The sequence below is a fragment of the Uloborus diversus genome, chromosome 9 (assembly GCF_026930045.1).
Source record: "Uloborus diversus isolate 005 chromosome 9, Udiv.v.3.1, whole genome shotgun sequence".
Classification (NCBI taxonomy): Eukaryota; Metazoa; Arthropoda; class Arachnida; order Araneae; family Uloboridae; genus Uloborus; species Uloborus diversus.
In genome coordinates, this window is record NC_072739.1 from 156,306,732 (window position 1) to 156,324,837 (window position 18,106).

Genomic DNA, 18,106 nt, shown 5'->3' on the forward strand with positions numbered 1-18,106 from the left:
AATGCCTCAATACACAACAGCAAAGCCATGAGACATTGCAATATTAACCAGAAAGTTAATGGCATTTCCTACCAAAAGCATTTCAGCCGACTTTTAATCTGGACCCTTTGGTATAAAAACCGGTGTCCCTCTAGTTGATGTCATGTTCACTCTTGACTTTGTGGTGTTGAACGCTAAAGCCACTCAGTAGCTCCAATATTGCAGGTTTCAAATTCTAAGTCTTATTCTTTGTTCAAAATTGTAGACAAGTCACAAAAACAATGTGAATTTAACATAACTAACATTTATTAACATAAAACAAATAGAATTATAACCATAAGAATGGTTCTTGCTGGTATTATAGGGACAGCGGCTCAAATCTAAATTCCTAAATCTGATCTGAATCTGAACTGAGATTCTTTCAATTTAAATCAGGGTTTGCCATAAAACTGGCGAGATATTTAATCTCCAAAAGAAACTAAAAGGGAGATTTAACAAACACTCTTGCACTGATGGCGGCAGGGGGGCTCCAACATAGTACTTTAAAATATCCAGGGACTCCCAGCCATCCAGGAGCAATGTCCTCCCTCTAAATCATATGGGGTGCTCTCAGAACAAGATCCCTCAAAATGAGATCGAAACCTCTCCCAAACAAACTCTCCTCTAAAAATTTTAATGTCACAGTTTGAACCATGGATTCAACCCCCTTGTGGGCACCCTCGGAAGTAATTTTCAATATTTTTTTCTCTACTTTTGATGAATTTACGTTGATGAAAGGTTTTATTCATGTCATAAATCATATTTCAAATTGTTCATATGGAAAAATTTGTATAATAGTACTTATATCAAGATATTTTACAGTGTTATAGTTTGATTTGCTATTTTTAAAATCTACATCGTTTGTAACATTACCTCGGTTTTAACTTTTGTCAATACTGTGGACTATATTTAATTACAGTACAATCTAGGTTATCATGACTAATTGGGACCAGAAGCAATCCAAATGAATGAAAGTCTGAATAATATGGGTAGGAGGCAAAACAAATTCTTAAATAAGCAATCTAACCTTTTATTACATTAAAAGAAAAAAAAATGCTGTGTCACAAAATTACTTAAGATTGTTTCCCGCAAACTCATTATCACCTATAGTTCAGCTGTAGTTGTGTTAAACTAATACTCCTAGTATGCCACGGCGTTTGTTAATTTATTGCACAACCTATGCAGGATTTTTACATTTAATCAGAATAATAAGCAGATGTGTTTGTCATACTTATAATTCAGCAATCATAATTTAAAATTATTATTTATTTGAGTGTAAAACTTTTTAAAAACTCTATATATTTGATACAATAAAAGGGGAGGGGGGAGGGGACAGAAAATGTGTGCTATTGTATGTAGTTTGATTTGCTATTTTTAAAATCAACTTTGTTCATAATGTTAATTTCAATAAATACTGTGAACCTTGTTGTGGATGTTGCTACAACATGGTTAATTATAGGTTGCTCTCTCTCTCCCTTTGTCTTGCAATTTTTTTTATTTACATATTTATTTTGCAGGGCAAACTTGAGTGATCAATATTTTACCAATCGACAGGATAGATACATTGTATTTCATAACTGCAAGGAGTTGTGTAATTATTTTGATCAATTAGTTTTCACTGTTTCATCTTTTTCTTTCAATTTGAATCCTGATAATACTGTGAACTTACAGGATGGCTGGAATATTCATCCCATAAAAGGTAATTCTTTTCGTTTAATAAGTGTTCCATTTTTTAATTTACAATTGTCCTTTCTCGTGACATCTACATTTTTAAATCATAATATTTAATTTAAAAAATTTATGCTTGATTTATGCTTTATTTATTTGTTTTATTTATTTTTTGTTTGAAAAGTTTTGAAAAAAAAATAGTATTAATATTTGAGAAATATTGTTATAACAAATGTTTATTAAAATCTATAATATGCATAATTTTTAATTGCAAGAGTTTCTTTCAGTGCTCTACTGTTATATCTTGATGACACTACTTATTAGGAACATTTGTAAACCTTATTCTTACAAATGTTCCAAATGAACAGTGTCTTATTGCATTCTATTATTGTTCCTGTTTTAGAAGCAGTTAGTGGCATCATATCACAGAATCCTCCGTTATCTTTCTCATTTACCACAGTCGAGGTCTTGCAGTGTCTGTCTGTAATTTAATGGTTGCCTGTTACATATATTCTCACAAATGTGCATAGCCATCAATTAAAAACTATTAATTATGACACTTGGATTTCGACATAAAATCCCTATTTTTCAAAGGCTTTCCTCCATTGAAATTATTATTCAGTGCTTCATCTCAACTTTCCGCAACAATGCTTTTATTAAAATGTATAGCGAGTGAAGAAAATCATTGAGATGAAAGATCTGTTGCAATTTTTTTTTCCTCGAATATGAACAGGTAAAATTCTTGTTTTTGTTTTAAGGCTTTTCCTGTAATCAGGGGATTTAAAATGTTTACTTTTTGGGGGGGGGGTTTCGCAATCTGCCGCAAAATTTCACTGACTTTTTTTTTGTTCAAGCCTGAGTGTTGAACTCGCGTCAATTGACATAACTTTTATTTTCGAGGTGGACCGTGCAAAGCCAGGCGATGCAGCTAGTAAGATAAAAATAACTGATGCTTGATTTTTTGATACTGAGTTAATAAAAAAAAACTTTGAAAAGAAAAAATAGTGTAAAAACCTCATAGTGGTTACATTGGAATCGTCCAATTGTATTATAGTTTTTGATGTTATTTCACACATAAAAAATTGTTGCTGTTTCATAAAGAAGGAAGGAAGTTTGAGGGAAGTGGTACATTTAGAAGTGGTTTGCCTACAGAGTAGCGTACTTATAATGATGTTGACTTAAATCAAAAGTATATCAACTAAACATTTTTTTTACTAATATAAATATGTATTTATTACATATATTTTGTTTAATTCATAGGTAACTTCAAGAAGTTCATTGAGAAAGCCCAATCAAAGTTGGAAGAATTCATACAGTTTTCTAAAAAGCAACAGTCATCAAATAGTATTAAAAATACGTCAGACTTTCAGAATGATACTTTTGTGTATCCTCTATTACAATTGTATACATTTGGTATACGACAAGATGAAAAAGTGACTGAAAAGTTTCTTTGTTCAGCTGAAGATTCATCCCGTATAAAGTTAGCTTCCGGTTATTTTAATCTAACTAATCACTACATGAATATTATTTTGAATTCTACCAAGGCTTTATTTGATTTACTTGTTGCATCCCCAAAGGTGAGTTTCAAATAATATGCATTGCTTTTTTTATACCTTTTCAAAATCGAATTAAAAAATTCTGGGTATAGCATAGTTGTTAGCAAAATCCAAACAAATATGGGTAGAAGAAATGCTGTTTTATTTTTTAAAAGATTAATTTGTGTCAACTGTTTTAAAATCTTTTGAAAATTATATTGCCCCTTATGTGAATGCTGTTCAAAAATTCACTCTCTTTTGAACTGTGTTCCATAAAAATATATTGATATTCTGTTGGACTTTTTGTTTTAAACTAAATGATTGTCTCAAGTTGCAAATCACTGACAAACTGTGTCTATCCTACAAGGCAGAAGTCAGCAGCCTTTCTGGTGTTAAGAGCTATTTTTTTTTCAAGTTAATGTGTTTAAATAAGAGTCAAAAATCAGCAGTATCATTAATATCATAAAAGATTAATTTAAATTATATATTGCGAAAAATATCTATTGTGCAACCAAAACATATATTTTATGTAGTAACAGAACATATAATTCAACATCTTAAAGAAAATAGCCAACTTTTTTTAACCCTTAGTTAAAATAAACCTAATTATAAAAAACTAATTTCAGTGAATTTGTTTCACCATGTACTAGTGTTCGTTGATTTAAATCAGCTTGATTTAAATCGTGATTTAAATCATGATTTAAATGATTTAAATTTAAATCATATATCACAAATTTAAATCATGATTTAAATTTAAATCATGCAGTTAAGATTGTATAAGGCAGCATTGTTAAATTTAGAACCACACATTCTAAAAATGCAAAATTAATTTATAAAAATTAATGCAACTGATTTTAATCAACGATTTTGTTAAAAAAATCACTTGATTAAAATCAATTGATTTAAATCAATGATTTTTTTAAATCATTGATTTTAATCAAGTGATTTTTTTAACAAAATCGTTGATTAAAATCAGTTGCATTTATTTTTATAAATTAATTTTGCATTTTTAGAATGTGTGGCTCTAAATTTAACAATGCTGCCTTATACAATCTTAACTCCAACTGCCAAAACCTGCATAGATCCCTCTTTCTGTAACAGGTGTGTGTAACAGGTTTTCAAACTCTTTCAATATTGCTTTTACTCCAAAATTAATTGTTAAGAACAAAATAAAAATTTGCAGTTTTTCTCATGCATCATGACGAATATGTTATATTAAGAAAAATAATTGTTCAACATATTATTTTACACTAAAAATGACTTGATGATGGAAACCTTATTTTTTAGCAAAGCGTAAAACAAAATCACATCTTCTCTAAACATTATAACATATTAATAAATCTTTAAAAAATATTGAATATTTTAAATACTTTTCCTATTTTTAAAAGCAAGCTGAATGGATTCATTAGTTCAGATTGCTTCATTATCAAGGGTTTTTTTTTTTCCTTCTTCATCCCAATTGAGCAATTGAATCAATTTCAGAACTTTTGTTGACTCTAAGCTGATGAGCATAAAAAACTGCCAAATTTTAAGAATGTTTTCTTCTAAAAAGTATAAAAATTATAATTCTAGGAAATAGTGGTATTACTGTTTCTTAGAATTGTAGTGGAAGAATTGGTGGTTGTAGCTAGGAGGGGTGAGGGAGGGTTGACCTTTAATTTTAATTTGAAGATTCATTTGTGTAAACAGATCTACGTAAACTATTGTTAAAAATAGCTACTGCCATGAAATGAAAATAGCTAAAAAGTTGCTTTTTCATGTTTGGTATGAAATATATTATGTTAATAAATGTAAAGTAATTATTACCCTCAAATTTTTAAAGATTTTTAAAAAATCAAATAAATCTGATTTAAATAAAAAAATCTGACTTTTTTGATTTTTCCAAAAAAATCACAAACTCTGCCATGTATCTGTGGGGAAGCTTCTGTTCTAAAATGCCGTGTTTGTTATTAGTGTTTTTTATTGGTTTTTAATTTCCTTTTTGGTTGTTTGACCTCTATTTTACTAATTAAACTATTTACTGCTCCATTGCATCACTTTTTGAAGACAGTAGATCCTTGTTTTACACGAGGATTATGTTAAACAAAAATGCTGCTTGAATAAAGACTTAATAGTAATGTTGAAATAGGAGTCAAGTTCCGTATGTTAAAAAAAAAACACTTGCATGCTAGTGATTGATTAATACATAATAAGTTTATTTTGTACCTTTTTCGATGCATATGCACAGCATGCATGAATAACATGAATTATCTTAGTGTTTAAATAACAGAATTTTTAAAAAAAATACTAAGCACTTTTCATAATGCTGTCAAAAAAACAAATCTTTTCTGGGTCAGAAAAGACAATTTAAGTATTCCTCTAGTTTTCAAAAATTCCAAGAAAATAACACCACAAACGAAGAAAAGTGCGGCTCAAGTCAAGAAGAGAATTTCTTATCATTATCTAGCTTTCAATCATTACTTTGAGTGTTGAAACATACATATTTTTCTTATTGGAAAGTTTGGTTTGAAATGACCAGAACCACACTTTTCTTCATTTGTGGTGTTATTTTCTTCAATAGCTTTTATAGATTTGCATATTTTCCAATAACATGCTCATTATTACAGTGGAACCCCAATTGTACACATTCTGTTGTACTTGTGATAAAAAATGCATCAGTCAAGAAAATGTAAAATCAGGGGCTGAGGTAAAAATCAAACAATGTTGTTTAAAAAATGACTCTTTCTCCATGGACTAGTGGAAGAAATCCGTAATCTTTACTTAGTTTATCTTTCACTTATAGCACAACCTGTACGATCATTTTATGCAAAAATGCTTCTTGGTTTGCATTTGCAAATACAAATTGTTTTAGAGTTTTTTGTGCTTAGACAATAAAAACAGTAAAATACAACAGTAAAAAAATACCAGAACAGCTTCAAACAGATAAGAAGCAAATTTAGCTCAAATAAGACCAAGAAAATGTGATTCTTGTAGAGGAATAATGATTTTGACCTGCTTCAAGAAAAAGGTATTAAGTGCTTTTCTTCAAAGTGGAATGCAGAATGTTTTAACATCATTGGTATAGCAGTATTCATGGACCAGCAGAAAATGATGTTGGAAGCGAGATAACGTCTGAAATGGCAATGTAAAATTGGGGTTCCACTGTATTATTAGAGTATTAGGTTAAATTAGGAAACATATATTGTACCGGATCCAGTGCGACTTCCAACTTTCTTGAAATGACGACATAGTTCTTGAGAAAACACAGGAGATTTATTTACACTATGTACAGGAAAGATGGTTAAACTGCTAAATTGATCATTAGCAATTAAGCAAATATCAATCAACATTGTAAACTCAACGGTTACACACGTATTTACATCCAAATACGAAAAACAACACAGCAAAATGCCTCGCAATAAACAGAGCTATTACACTCTCAGTACAACTTCTCAAACGAGACTGAATTTTCATCATTCGGGACGGCTATTTATAAACATCGAAAGAAAATTCTCAAATATTCCACAAGATTCCCGTAAATCGTAGACCGTTATCTTATTTCTTTCCATTCACAAATTTTCTCATTCAGAAATAAGGGCACCGTATACTTCAGCCGAAGGTACGGGGGCTGTTTATTCATTACAAGAAACTATTTACAGGCTACGTTGCTACAATAATTTTAGATGAAAGATAATTTAATAAACTCCAAATTTAGCTAGATTACGACAAATTAATCATAAAAATAATTACTATTTACAGAATTTGTAACAATATATATATTTGGTTTTATTAAAGGTGAATGGATTTTATGGAGCCTCAGGTGTGTCTGGAGCAATTCCAATGGCTTATACTCATATAGCAAAGACCTTTTTCAAGGAAGTCATTAAAAATAAACAAGAAAATAGAATAAAACTGCATGAATATGAACGATCTGGATGGACATTCCATGTGAAAGGGTTATGGTACTATAAACCAAATGCAAAGTTACCATCAGTTACTTTTATTGGTTCTCCTAACTTTGGTAAGTATAATTTTCTGTAATACTGTACCAAAACAATGTTCTATTCTTCGGAGGTGCCCAGAGGAGGGGATTATGGCACAAGTTGCGCCATCTAAATTTACAGGGGGGGGGGGGATTTTAACTTTATTTAATTTATTTAGTTTGTGTGCCTGTGTGTGCCATTGGCATAGCACAGAACTTTTCCAATAAAATAACAATAATAATAATTAAAAATAAATGAATAAAAAAAAACAAATAAAAAATATTTTAAAAAGTAAATAAATTAAAAAAAAGAGAGCTAAAACATTTTAAATGGAAAGAGGGTTGAGAAAAAATAAGGGGGGGGGGGAGATTTGTGCCTTTGAACTTGGGATGGGTGAGAATGAGCATCCCTGCTGTTCTTTGCCATCACAAAGAACAAAAACTTTTATTATGCATGTTAAACTGTGAGCTTTTAAAAGTGCTCAGCTTATTAACTTTTAGTGGAAGCTCAACCAGGACATGTGATAGTTCTTGAAAAAGCATATTTATCTTGTGCAACATCAAGAAGAACCAAAGTTAAAAGTAACTTGTTTATTATGGCTATCTTTACTAATAATAAAGCTGAAAGTCTCTCTGTCCGGAGGATGTCTGTAGGATGTCTGTGACACGCATCGCGAATAGACCGTTCGGCCGATTTTTCATGAAATTTGGCACAAAGTTAGTTTTGTAGCATGGGGGTGTGCACCTTGAAACGATTTTTCGAAAATTCGATGTGGTTCTTTTTCTATTCCAATTTTAAGAAAAAAACTCTTAAATTACGAAATTATTGTAACGTGGAACCGTAACATGGGCACATGCCAATTGGCGAGATACGAAATTATCATGAATGTGGAACTGGTAACGTGGGTACAAGCCAATTGGCGAGAAAATTTCGCCATACATTATTTGTATATATACAGGCGAACCAAAAAGACCTTTGAAATTTTTCTATTACGGGCAAAGCCGTGGCGGGTTTGCCACTAGTGATTTATTCAATGACATGTTAACCACATTATTGAGAACACCCTCTTTACGATATTAAGTAGCTCATTATACTTTAAATGACTTCTGAAGCCAACATTCTAAGTCAAAGTATGAAACGTTAATCATATTGAGTTATATTCACGTCAAGGAGCAGTAAGCCGAAAAATGGACCTGACTCAACTGAGCTGCCGAAAGAAACAACCAAGTCTGACTTGGGTTGAAATTGAAAGGGAAGAGAATGAGGCAAAGAGCCGGGAGCTTAAATGCTACTGGCAAACTTGCATATTCTGCTCACGCGAACTTGTTGCAAGAAGGAAAGAACAAATGAGAAAAAACTAATGCAAATTAAGGTTGCCAACACTTTTGGAAAATAATTTACCTCCTTTTGTAACAATGCATATGGGCAATTCTCTAGAAAAATGTTATTTTGCATTCCAATTCTTCAACTTTTTACATTGGATGCAGTTTGGCATTTTTTAGAAACACAATATACAGTTAGCTCTCTGTTTAACGATGCTCTATTTAACAACTTTCTCTATTGAACGACGACTTTTCACGGTCCCAGATGGTTCAGTATAGTGTTAAAAGCATTCTATTTAAGGATGCTTTCTACTTAAGGACGATTCTTTGTGATCCCTTGAAAGTGGTTAAATAGAGAGCAAACTGTATATGCATTTTTGTTAAACTGAAAAAGGTCCTAAAACATCTTTATTTAGAGGTATTGAGGGTTAAATTTGACAAAGATTCATTATGCAATTTTATTCATAGTTTTCTTTAATTTGTATTCATGAAAAAATTGATTAGTTAATACTTCATAAAATGTATCATCTAAAGTTAAAATAAATGTACTAAAATACTAAAGTGTTGATTTTTTTTTTCAAATAATCATCAACTAGTTTTGCTAATGAGCTAAAGTTAAACTTATCTAATAAATCCTCTATAGTTGAAAATATTAGCTTTAAAAAATCAAGCATCTAAAACAGGAGTGACCAACCTTTTTAGCAAGAGTTCTGCTTGCACTCACTATTTTTTCGACTGAAAAACGTAAGAAATTGAAAGAAAAAGAAGTTACCTTTGAGCTAATTATGTGATTTTGTACTGAAATAATATATTTTATCTTTAAGTCTGAGTAACGGAGAAGCTTTGTGCAGGAAAAACTTGTCGATTTAGGACTCTAATAAAATGCGAGCTAGAGGTCGTATTTTGATGAGACAGTGCGCTTCATGGTCAGCAACAGAGCAAAAAGCTTTTTGATGGGTAATACAATATTTTAATTAAAGTTTTCTTCCGAATAATTTTCAAGCAGTGTAACAAAACCTTATGTGCTGCCAATCATTCAAGAATTTGTGCAAAAAATATCTAATTTTGCCCACATTGCTTTTGTAACTTTAATTACCTTTTTAAGTTGTTTAAAAATGTCTTCTTTTGGAGTTGAAACTAGTTGGCACGAATCAAGAAGTTATTTATTGGTAGCAAAATTATCATTAGTGTGACACACAAATGCACTTAACTGTGCACTTCCTGTTATGTCACAGTTTTCATTCAAAAATAATGATGCACTTGCTTGACACTTGATGAACAATGTTGTATTTCAGACAATTTGTCGGCCAACTTCCTTGCCTATGTCAACTATGCAATGCATGATTTAATTAACAAAACTGTTTATAATGTTTATCACAACATCAAAGAAGCATAGACTCTTACATATATACATGGGTGATTGTGAGTTCATCAAAAAATACCTGAAAGTTTCAAAGCGAGAACGGGGGGGGGGGGGGGAATCTTTGGCCCCTATTACTTAAGTGCACCTTTGCCATAGTATTAAACAGTTCTGAGTCAAAATATTGTGTGTACTTTTGATTAAATTTTTAATGGGTTACAAAGTTACTTTTGAGCTAGTGTTACACAAATTATCTTGACATTTGCCCATCTTAAGGGATAGGTGTCCATCTGAAGGCTCTTGCAGGTATATTTGATAAGTATTATATAATTTTAAAAAATGCGGAGGCAGGGAGATAAAAGCATAACAAAAACAAACATAATTCCGGTATTTTCAGACATAAAAATACCGGAAATTCGGTAAAATACCGGAACACAATCACCCCTGCATATATATGCAGAACTGCCACGAAAAAATCGTAGATTACAACTTTAAACTACGCGTTATGAAAGCGGGTCCAAAAATTACAATTTTCTGTTTTTTTTTTTAAATTTATAATCCCAAAAACGAAAAAAAGAAGAAAAAAACATAAACGGCATAAAAACTAAACCAGTGAGTTCAGAAAATCAAACTTCTACATGTGTGCTGGCTGTTTCTGCGCATAAAAGATGTCCTATTTGCAATAGTGATTTTTCAGTTGAACATGGTGGTCATGATGTTTTACTTCAAAAAGATATGCCGACTGGGTAAAAGATACAGCTAATAATCTATAAGTCGGTTTTTTAAATTAATATTTAAACATCTTAAAATATTCTGTATAAAAAATTTTAATTCCGTATCACTATTTTTTGTACTGCTGCTACAATTTTGGATTTTCAAAAGTTCGCAACTCTGTATATAAGTAATAAACCCAGGGTCAGCTCTAGTAGTTTTGCTGCTCCAGGCAATGTTGACAAGTCTGCCCATTATTCTTAATAATCTATGTACAGCATAACTTCGATGTAACGATTGTCAAGGAGCTGGAAAAAGCTTTCGTTAAATCAAGGATATCGTTGAATCGAGGAGCATAGACATTCAATGCAGTCAAATCCAGACCAGTGAAATGTATTAGAAAATCGTTAAATCAATATTATACAGTGGACGCCAGTTAATTGATTAAGTGATTAATTAAATCAGCCACTTTAATGAATCAAATTTTCAAAAACAGAATAAAATCCAGCTTTATTGAATAGGCCGCTTTATGGAATCAAAATTGCTCAGAACAAATGTGATTCATATAAGTGGCGGCCACTGTATTTATTATTTATCAAGCATACTCTCACATATTGCTGCAATTTGAATATAAAGGAAAAAAAATCTACAGAACAATTTTTTTTTTTTTTTGCCATCATGAAATTTTCCACCCCTGAAATCTGCTGCCCTAGGCACAGGTCGCCTCCTACTCCATTAGTCGGGCCTGAATAAATCTAATGCTGCATCATAAAAATACTTTTTGATATTTGAGATGCTGAATTTCTTTCAAATCTGATATTATTTGAACATAAAATGCTTTCTATTGAAGGACTAGAACAATGGAGTTTATAAGTTAAGTTACCGTTTTAGTTGTAAATAAAATGCAGTACAACATCATTTGTCTGGACTAACTGAGATCAGGGTTGCGAACCTTGAGGAAACAATTTGAGGAGCTTATGTGGTGATTTTGATGAGCATTTTGAAGTTTTGCTCGGTATTTTATATAAAAGTCAATAACAAAATCAAAAAATAGTTTTTGAGCTTTGATAGTCAGCTTTATGACGCTCGACCAGAAAATGCAGAGCAAAATAACTTTTTTGCAAAGCTGCGGAGTTTCGCTATTTTTGCGAAGGAACTCTGCAAGATGCGGAGCAGTTGGCAAGCCTGTCTGAGATCAAAAGTAATCCGGAGAGTTAAAATTTTGAATTATCTATGTTACCTGGATAATAAACAAAGCAAACCCTTAAAGAAGTAATCTTACCATTTATTGAAAAAAAAAAAAAAAAAAACAGGTTATGTAAAAAAAATTACATGCATTGTTTCCTGGATGTTCAAAAACATAAAAATATTGTTTTTCATATCATTTCTTAACAAAGAGTTGGTCCACTGTCTTCTCATCATTTCTTAACAAAAAATTTGACCCAGATTAGCCAGATCAACAAGGGTTGGATAAATGGTTTTACTGTACCTCCTTCCTTCTATTATGTTTTAATGATTTGCTTTTATTTTAAGGATATCGGTCTGTTTACAAAGATCTTGAAGCTCAAGTCGTTATTGTTACTGAAAATAAAGAATTGCAAAGACAACTACATGAGGTATGTAACAAAGAATTTTTTTAATATCAATACTTTAAACTAAATATATTTTTTTTCCTAAACACCCAGTATTTTAAAGTAACACTCTTCCTTATAAGAAGATTTCAAACAATCCATTCAAAAATATGTAATATTTTTGTTTTCATAAGTGGCTTCTTTCAAGGGCGCCCATATAGGGGGGCAAGGGGGGCCTCTAGCCCCCCCCCCCCTTAGAAATTAGAACTTCCTTGCTTTTAGTGCTTTTTTTCTTTGCAAAAATGTAAAAATATTTCTTCTCCAGCCATTAATGAATAATTTATTAAAAATGTCAAATTTTGATGATTCTAATCTGTCCTGAAATCGGTTTCGATGGGGAAAATATTCTGCTAAACCATGATTAAAATATTTGAGCCCCCCTTACAATTTTGCATATGGGCGCCCATGGCTGCTTATAATTAATGAAATTTTAGATAAGTGAACATAGCTGTATGAATCAAATATTAAAAATTTGTTTATGGTAGCAAGGTCTTCTCATCCTAAGATAAGATAATTTTGAACGTTATTGATACAGAAAACAGGCTGAAATATTAATTTATCATGAAAAAAACCATCTTGCTTAAAAGCAATTGATGCTTCTAGCAATGTAGAAATGTCTCCTGTGTATGTTATTAAATGTTTGTTATCTAGTAGGAAAAAAAACATTAGTAATTGATGTTCAATTTTATTTGTTCAGAAATTGTACATTTCATTGACATGAGTTGTGTGTTAAAAGCACACCAAGTTTTAATTAATGGTCAAATATGGACAACCTTAAAGAATTTCCATAAGATTTGTGTTTTCTAATGCTGCCTTTTCAGTGCTATTACTTTAAAGTTGATTGTTCATCATCAGGAGTCTCAGTGTTACTCCTTTTTTTTTTGCCAAAAGTGGTGAAAAAAACTTCATAATGATGCCTTATTTATGAAGTGTGATGTAGAATTAAGGAAGTTACGGTGTTACACGTAAAAGAGAGAAACTTTTGAGAAGCAATTTTATTTATACTGTCGAAAGCTGAAAGTTACCTTTTTATTATATTGAAATTTATTGGTGTTAACTAAAAGTTTTGCACCATTTCCGTTTTAAAATACTAAGTAACTGATAGTAATAAGTATAGTACTTAGTACTGCTAATTCAGTGAAATCCCGATATGACGAATACCAAAACAACGAAATATCCATTTCAACAAAATAAATTTTCAGTCCTGATTTGATTTTCCTTTATATTCTGAGAATAATCCTTGAACTCCCTTATTACTTATGCTTAATTTCGTTTAAAAATTTTAAGTATCTAATAGCAATAAGTGTAGCACTTAATACTGCTAATGCAGTGAAATCCCATTACAGTGAATGTCAATACAACAAAGTATCCAACAACAAAATAAAGTTTCAGTACTGATTTAATTTCTATTACATTCCGTGAATAACCCTTCAGTTCCATTATGGCAAAATTTCCATTACAACGAACAAAATTTGCAGCCTTTCGAAGTTTGTTATAACAGAATTTCACTAAATACAATTTCTTTTCTCACAATTATACTTATAATAACTCTGCCTTTAAATAAAGCATATATTTTTCTTTTTTCAGGAACAGCAAACATTTTATGATAGAACAAATTTAGTCAATGAAAAATTATTTGAGCGACCAGATCGTAAAGTTTCATTATGGGTCAAATTAGTGACTTTTTTCATTAGAGATTTCTTCTGATGTTTCTTTTCCTGTACATTAAGTAAATATTTAAAAGCTGTTTTACATGTTATTATCTAGTCATTCATTGTATAGAAATATCATTTCACCATGTTTTATAGTTTGTTTTTAATAAAACTATGTAATTTGTTTATGTATGTTTCTTTTTAGTCTTTTAAAAGATTATAATATTTCATATAATACCTCTGTAGTGTTGAAGAAAAGTTTGATTTATAAATTGAAACTATTTTTAAACAGGTCAATAGGTAAAAAATATGGATGCTATAAACCGAGAAAACGATGAAAGATAGAAGAACTGAGACTTAAGTGACTGCCATCGATAGGTTCGATTTGAATAATTGTGAACAACTGATGTATATATTTTTATTTTCGACTGATCTGAGATAAAAGCAATGTTTTACATTAGCTTAATTTCTGTTTTTCTTTGTAGAAACGCTGCAGCAGCTTTGTTCTACTTTTTATTATTGAAATATGATTGCAAAAAAGAAAATTTGAATTTTTGGCAGCTTGAACTCATATGGTGTTTCTCGTGATCACCAGTGTGTGTAGGGCATAGAAGCCACTGCCCAAGAGTGATCCAGCTTGCGGAGGCCAGTAGACAGTGGAGTTTGAAGAGTTAAGTTAAGCCTTGAATGAACACAAACAATTTGTAACCATGGCGACAAAAATTCACCCTCTTAATATATATTAAAACAATGAGATAAACTTATTCTCATCGTCATGGTAATGAAAAATCAGAGCAACATCCAATTTGGTCAAGTGAGGATAATAATTCACAATAAATTGCTCAAAAAAAAAAAAAAAAACTGCAACTCTTTGAAAATTAAGCTGTGCAGTTGTTTGCAAAAAGAATTTTCATATAAAAAATAAAAGTATGTTCAACATAAATCCCAGTAATTATTGAAGTTTTTTTTTTTAATCCAGTTGTGGTATCAATTGCACTTTAGTAAATTGCTTTATATATGAAATTTCTGAGTTCATAATTGCCTCAAAATTTCAAATGAAGGGGAGGGTGTTCCCATACTTGTAAACACACATTTGGGGGAACTGTGCTGCTCAAAATTCAAACTTTCATAAAAACAGACAGATATTTAACATGAATTTTTAAGGAATTGTAAGTGCTTAAAAATGCAGCCTATGCTTAACTTTTACCTTGAAAGCTGTTTTTCTTAATAATTTCAAGTTATATATCGTCGGCATTCAGGCAAAAGTCACTTAGCCCAAAACTCCAGTTTTAAGATATTGTAAATTTAAATTTTCAAATTGCAAAAATCATTTTATAGATCCATAACTCTTACAGTACAGTCCACTCCCGCTACAACGCGATCCGACTTACGCAAAATGGCTATAACGCGAGTTTTTCAGGAGCAACAAATTTTAGAGCTAAAGCGAATTACTGGCTCTCAACACAAAAATACTTGGAAAGGAATCGTGATGCTAAATTTCGAATTGTTATTGACTTCGTGAATGTACTTTCATCCTTTCAGCATTACTGACTTTTTTGTGCTAGTTTTCACATACCATACTATAAACATAGCTTTATTAATTTTATCACCACTCCTCATTTTTCCTTTATTTATTCTAAATATGAAAGATGATGAAATATCATGGCACCTAAGCACGCTGTTTCATCTAAAGTTTGAAGATGGAAACAAAAAGCGAAAGTTTGCAACAATTTAACTCCTTAAGACCAAGGCCGCCCGAAAACGGCTTTGTAGCTTAGATCCAAGAACCCCCCACACCAGCCCACTTAAGCGAATGCGGGAGTAGTGTGCAGAAAGAGACCCCTACTGCAAGATTTCCCCAAGGAAGTTTCTTTCTTCTCGCCAGTAGTCATTTAGCAAATGATAGCGACAATTGCATGAATGGAGAGCTGCTAATGACTTGAGGTCACATGGTATCCTCAAAAAATGAGAAAAGACGGATTCCTTGTACGATTGCGTTTTATTTTCCGGCACTTTTAATTCTCACCTTTTTATGCCAGTTTTTAGAAACAAATGGTATTTTGGGCTTTACAAATTTATGAACGAATTATCATTAGTAAAAATGATACAAAACAATGTTGATAAAGCACACAATTTGCAAATAATTGCATATACATGCTTCGGGATTACAAGGAACCTCAAAACACGTGTATGCAACTACTATTTGCAAAATTTTGCCATCTAATGAACTTTTTTCTCATTATTTTTATTTTCAGCCTAAAAGTACTTATTTCTTTCCAGTTTTAGAATTTCAAAAGTAACGCTTAGCAAATCAGAGCTAAAAAGGTATCTAAACAGATCTGTCAAGAGCTTGAATGGACCATTGAAAATAAACTGTCCCCCCCCCCCCCCCCAACCCACAACTGTTACCCAAACAGTAGCGCAACAGAAAATGAGATATGAGGTTATAATAACATTAAGAGATAATAACTACATACACGCACACATATATATATTATGTATGCATGGTCTAACCAACTCCAAGGTTCAGGTCGCTTGGATGACTAAAGAAAAAACCTTGGCAACTATACTCCCGGAATGGGAGAGAAAAAAAGACTTATGTTACGATGTTATAAAATTTTTAATCTAGCGAATTATCACTTTTCCTTCTGAGTTTAAAATTCTGAATAAAGTCATACTTACTAGCAATATGTTACAAATTTGCATTTCTAAAAATTTAATCACAAGACAGCATTTTCTAATTTTCTACTGAACAACATGTCACTCACGCTCAAAGCAGTATTTTTTATGCATACGTACATATCTATCTGTATATATATTAAAATATTGAAATAAGATGTTCTGTGTTTGTCGGCCTCGCGACAATCGTTAAAAATCTCTAACAATGAAAATCTCAGGAAGAGTTCAGTTAAGGATGAGATTTAATTATAATAATACTCTCTCTCTCCCATTGATCATCGATTTTGTGCATCGCAACAGTATTTAATGTTGAATAATGCAGCTTTTTTTTAAAAAAATACGGTAAATTTTCAGCTCTTTACGTAAGAAACGGTAAAATTATAAAATAAAAAAATAGTTTAAGACAGTTTGAAGGGTGTTTAAAAACGTCTAAAATGATTCGGTATGTTAATAAAAAAAATCATATACACAACACTTTTCCACAACATGAAATTTCGACTTACGCGAGGAGTCTTCGAACGCATACTTGCTTTAGTCGGGATCCGACTGTAATTGTGTTAATTTTTAACATCATGCAATGACTAATTAAAGTTTAGCTGTTTTTTTTTTTTGTTCCACAGATTTATATTCCTATAAGTGGGGTATTCCATTATCCAATTAAGTGGGGACGATTGTATATGAAAAAAAGACTTCTCTTAAGCATTCATTACTTGGACCTTAAAAGCAAAAAAAAATACTAAAGGTATGCAGAATAATAAATATTGATCACTGATCCCATACTCTGAATTAAATATATACATAAAACTCAAGATGCAAGTCAAATAAAGCATTAATAAATTTTTGCTTTATGATAGACATTTTAATATTTAATTTAACAAACAAAAAAAAAAAAGTAAATTACCTTTTTTCTTTTTTTTTTTTGTATTTTATATATTTGGGTATTGATTTTTGCAACTTCCATTTTTAAAAAAGTAAAATTCCCTATACTTTCTAGGTTTATGAGGAAAATTTCAAAATTACCTGTTTTTTTTTTTTTTCAGGTTCCCCTGTAATGTGGCAACCCTGATATAGTGTTGGGTACAATGAAAAAACTTTTAATACGCTGTAATCAAAAGAGCATATTGAAACAATTTTTATTTGATGCAAAATTATCCCCTCCCCCTCCCCCATGGAGATATAAGGTTTTTAAATCTTCCAAAGATTTAAGAAAAGCACCAAATTTTCAGACTTGGTGAGAAATTGAAGGTACTTAGCGATTTCACCGAAGTTATTCAAATTTCTCCACAGTAGCCTACATTTTTGTTTATCTTCGAGAGCTATTTGTACATTCCACTCTTTGAATCCCATCTAGTACACCAGACAATGTTAAAAATGGGTAGGATAAATATTTCCCAAAGTACAATGTTGGTTAGATTGATTACCATGGGTGGACCATGCCCCAACATTAACTATGATTGTTTGATGAGAAATAAAAATTAAAAACACTTCATGATAAACAAAATCGAAATAATAACGAATAAATTTGTAATCAAATGGTTAAATGTTGTAATAGTTATGAGAATAAAACA

The 18,106-nt window shown here is 31.1% G+C and overlaps 1 protein-coding gene across 4 annotated transcripts in view; it reads left to right on the top strand.

Annotated features, from left to right (window-relative positions):
- Positions 1-14,676, top strand: part of LOC129229573 (CDP-diacylglycerol--glycerol-3-phosphate 3-phosphatidyltransferase, mitochondrial-like) — a 28,595-nt gene extending 13,919 nt beyond the window's left edge. Inside the window, exons 5-10 of one of the 4 annotated variants that reach the window (XM_054863905.1) lie at positions 1,536-1,717; positions 2,947-3,263; positions 6,996-7,221; positions 12,110-12,192; positions 13,795-13,936; positions 14,152-14,674. In XM_054863905.1, coding sequence (XP_054719880.1) covers positions 1,536-1,717; positions 2,947-3,263; positions 6,996-7,221; positions 12,110-12,192; positions 13,795-13,914 — 928 coding nt within the window. In that variant the 3' untranslated portion in view covers positions 13,915-13,936; positions 14,152-14,674. Of the gene's footprint in view, positions 1-1,535; positions 1,718-2,946; positions 3,264-6,995; positions 7,222-12,109; positions 12,193-13,794; positions 14,105-14,151 lie in introns of those variants that run through there. The other 3 variants (XM_054863907.1, XM_054863904.1, XM_054863908.1) reach the window with 3 other exon arrangements.
- Positions 14,677-18,106: the final 3,430 nt, after the last annotated feature.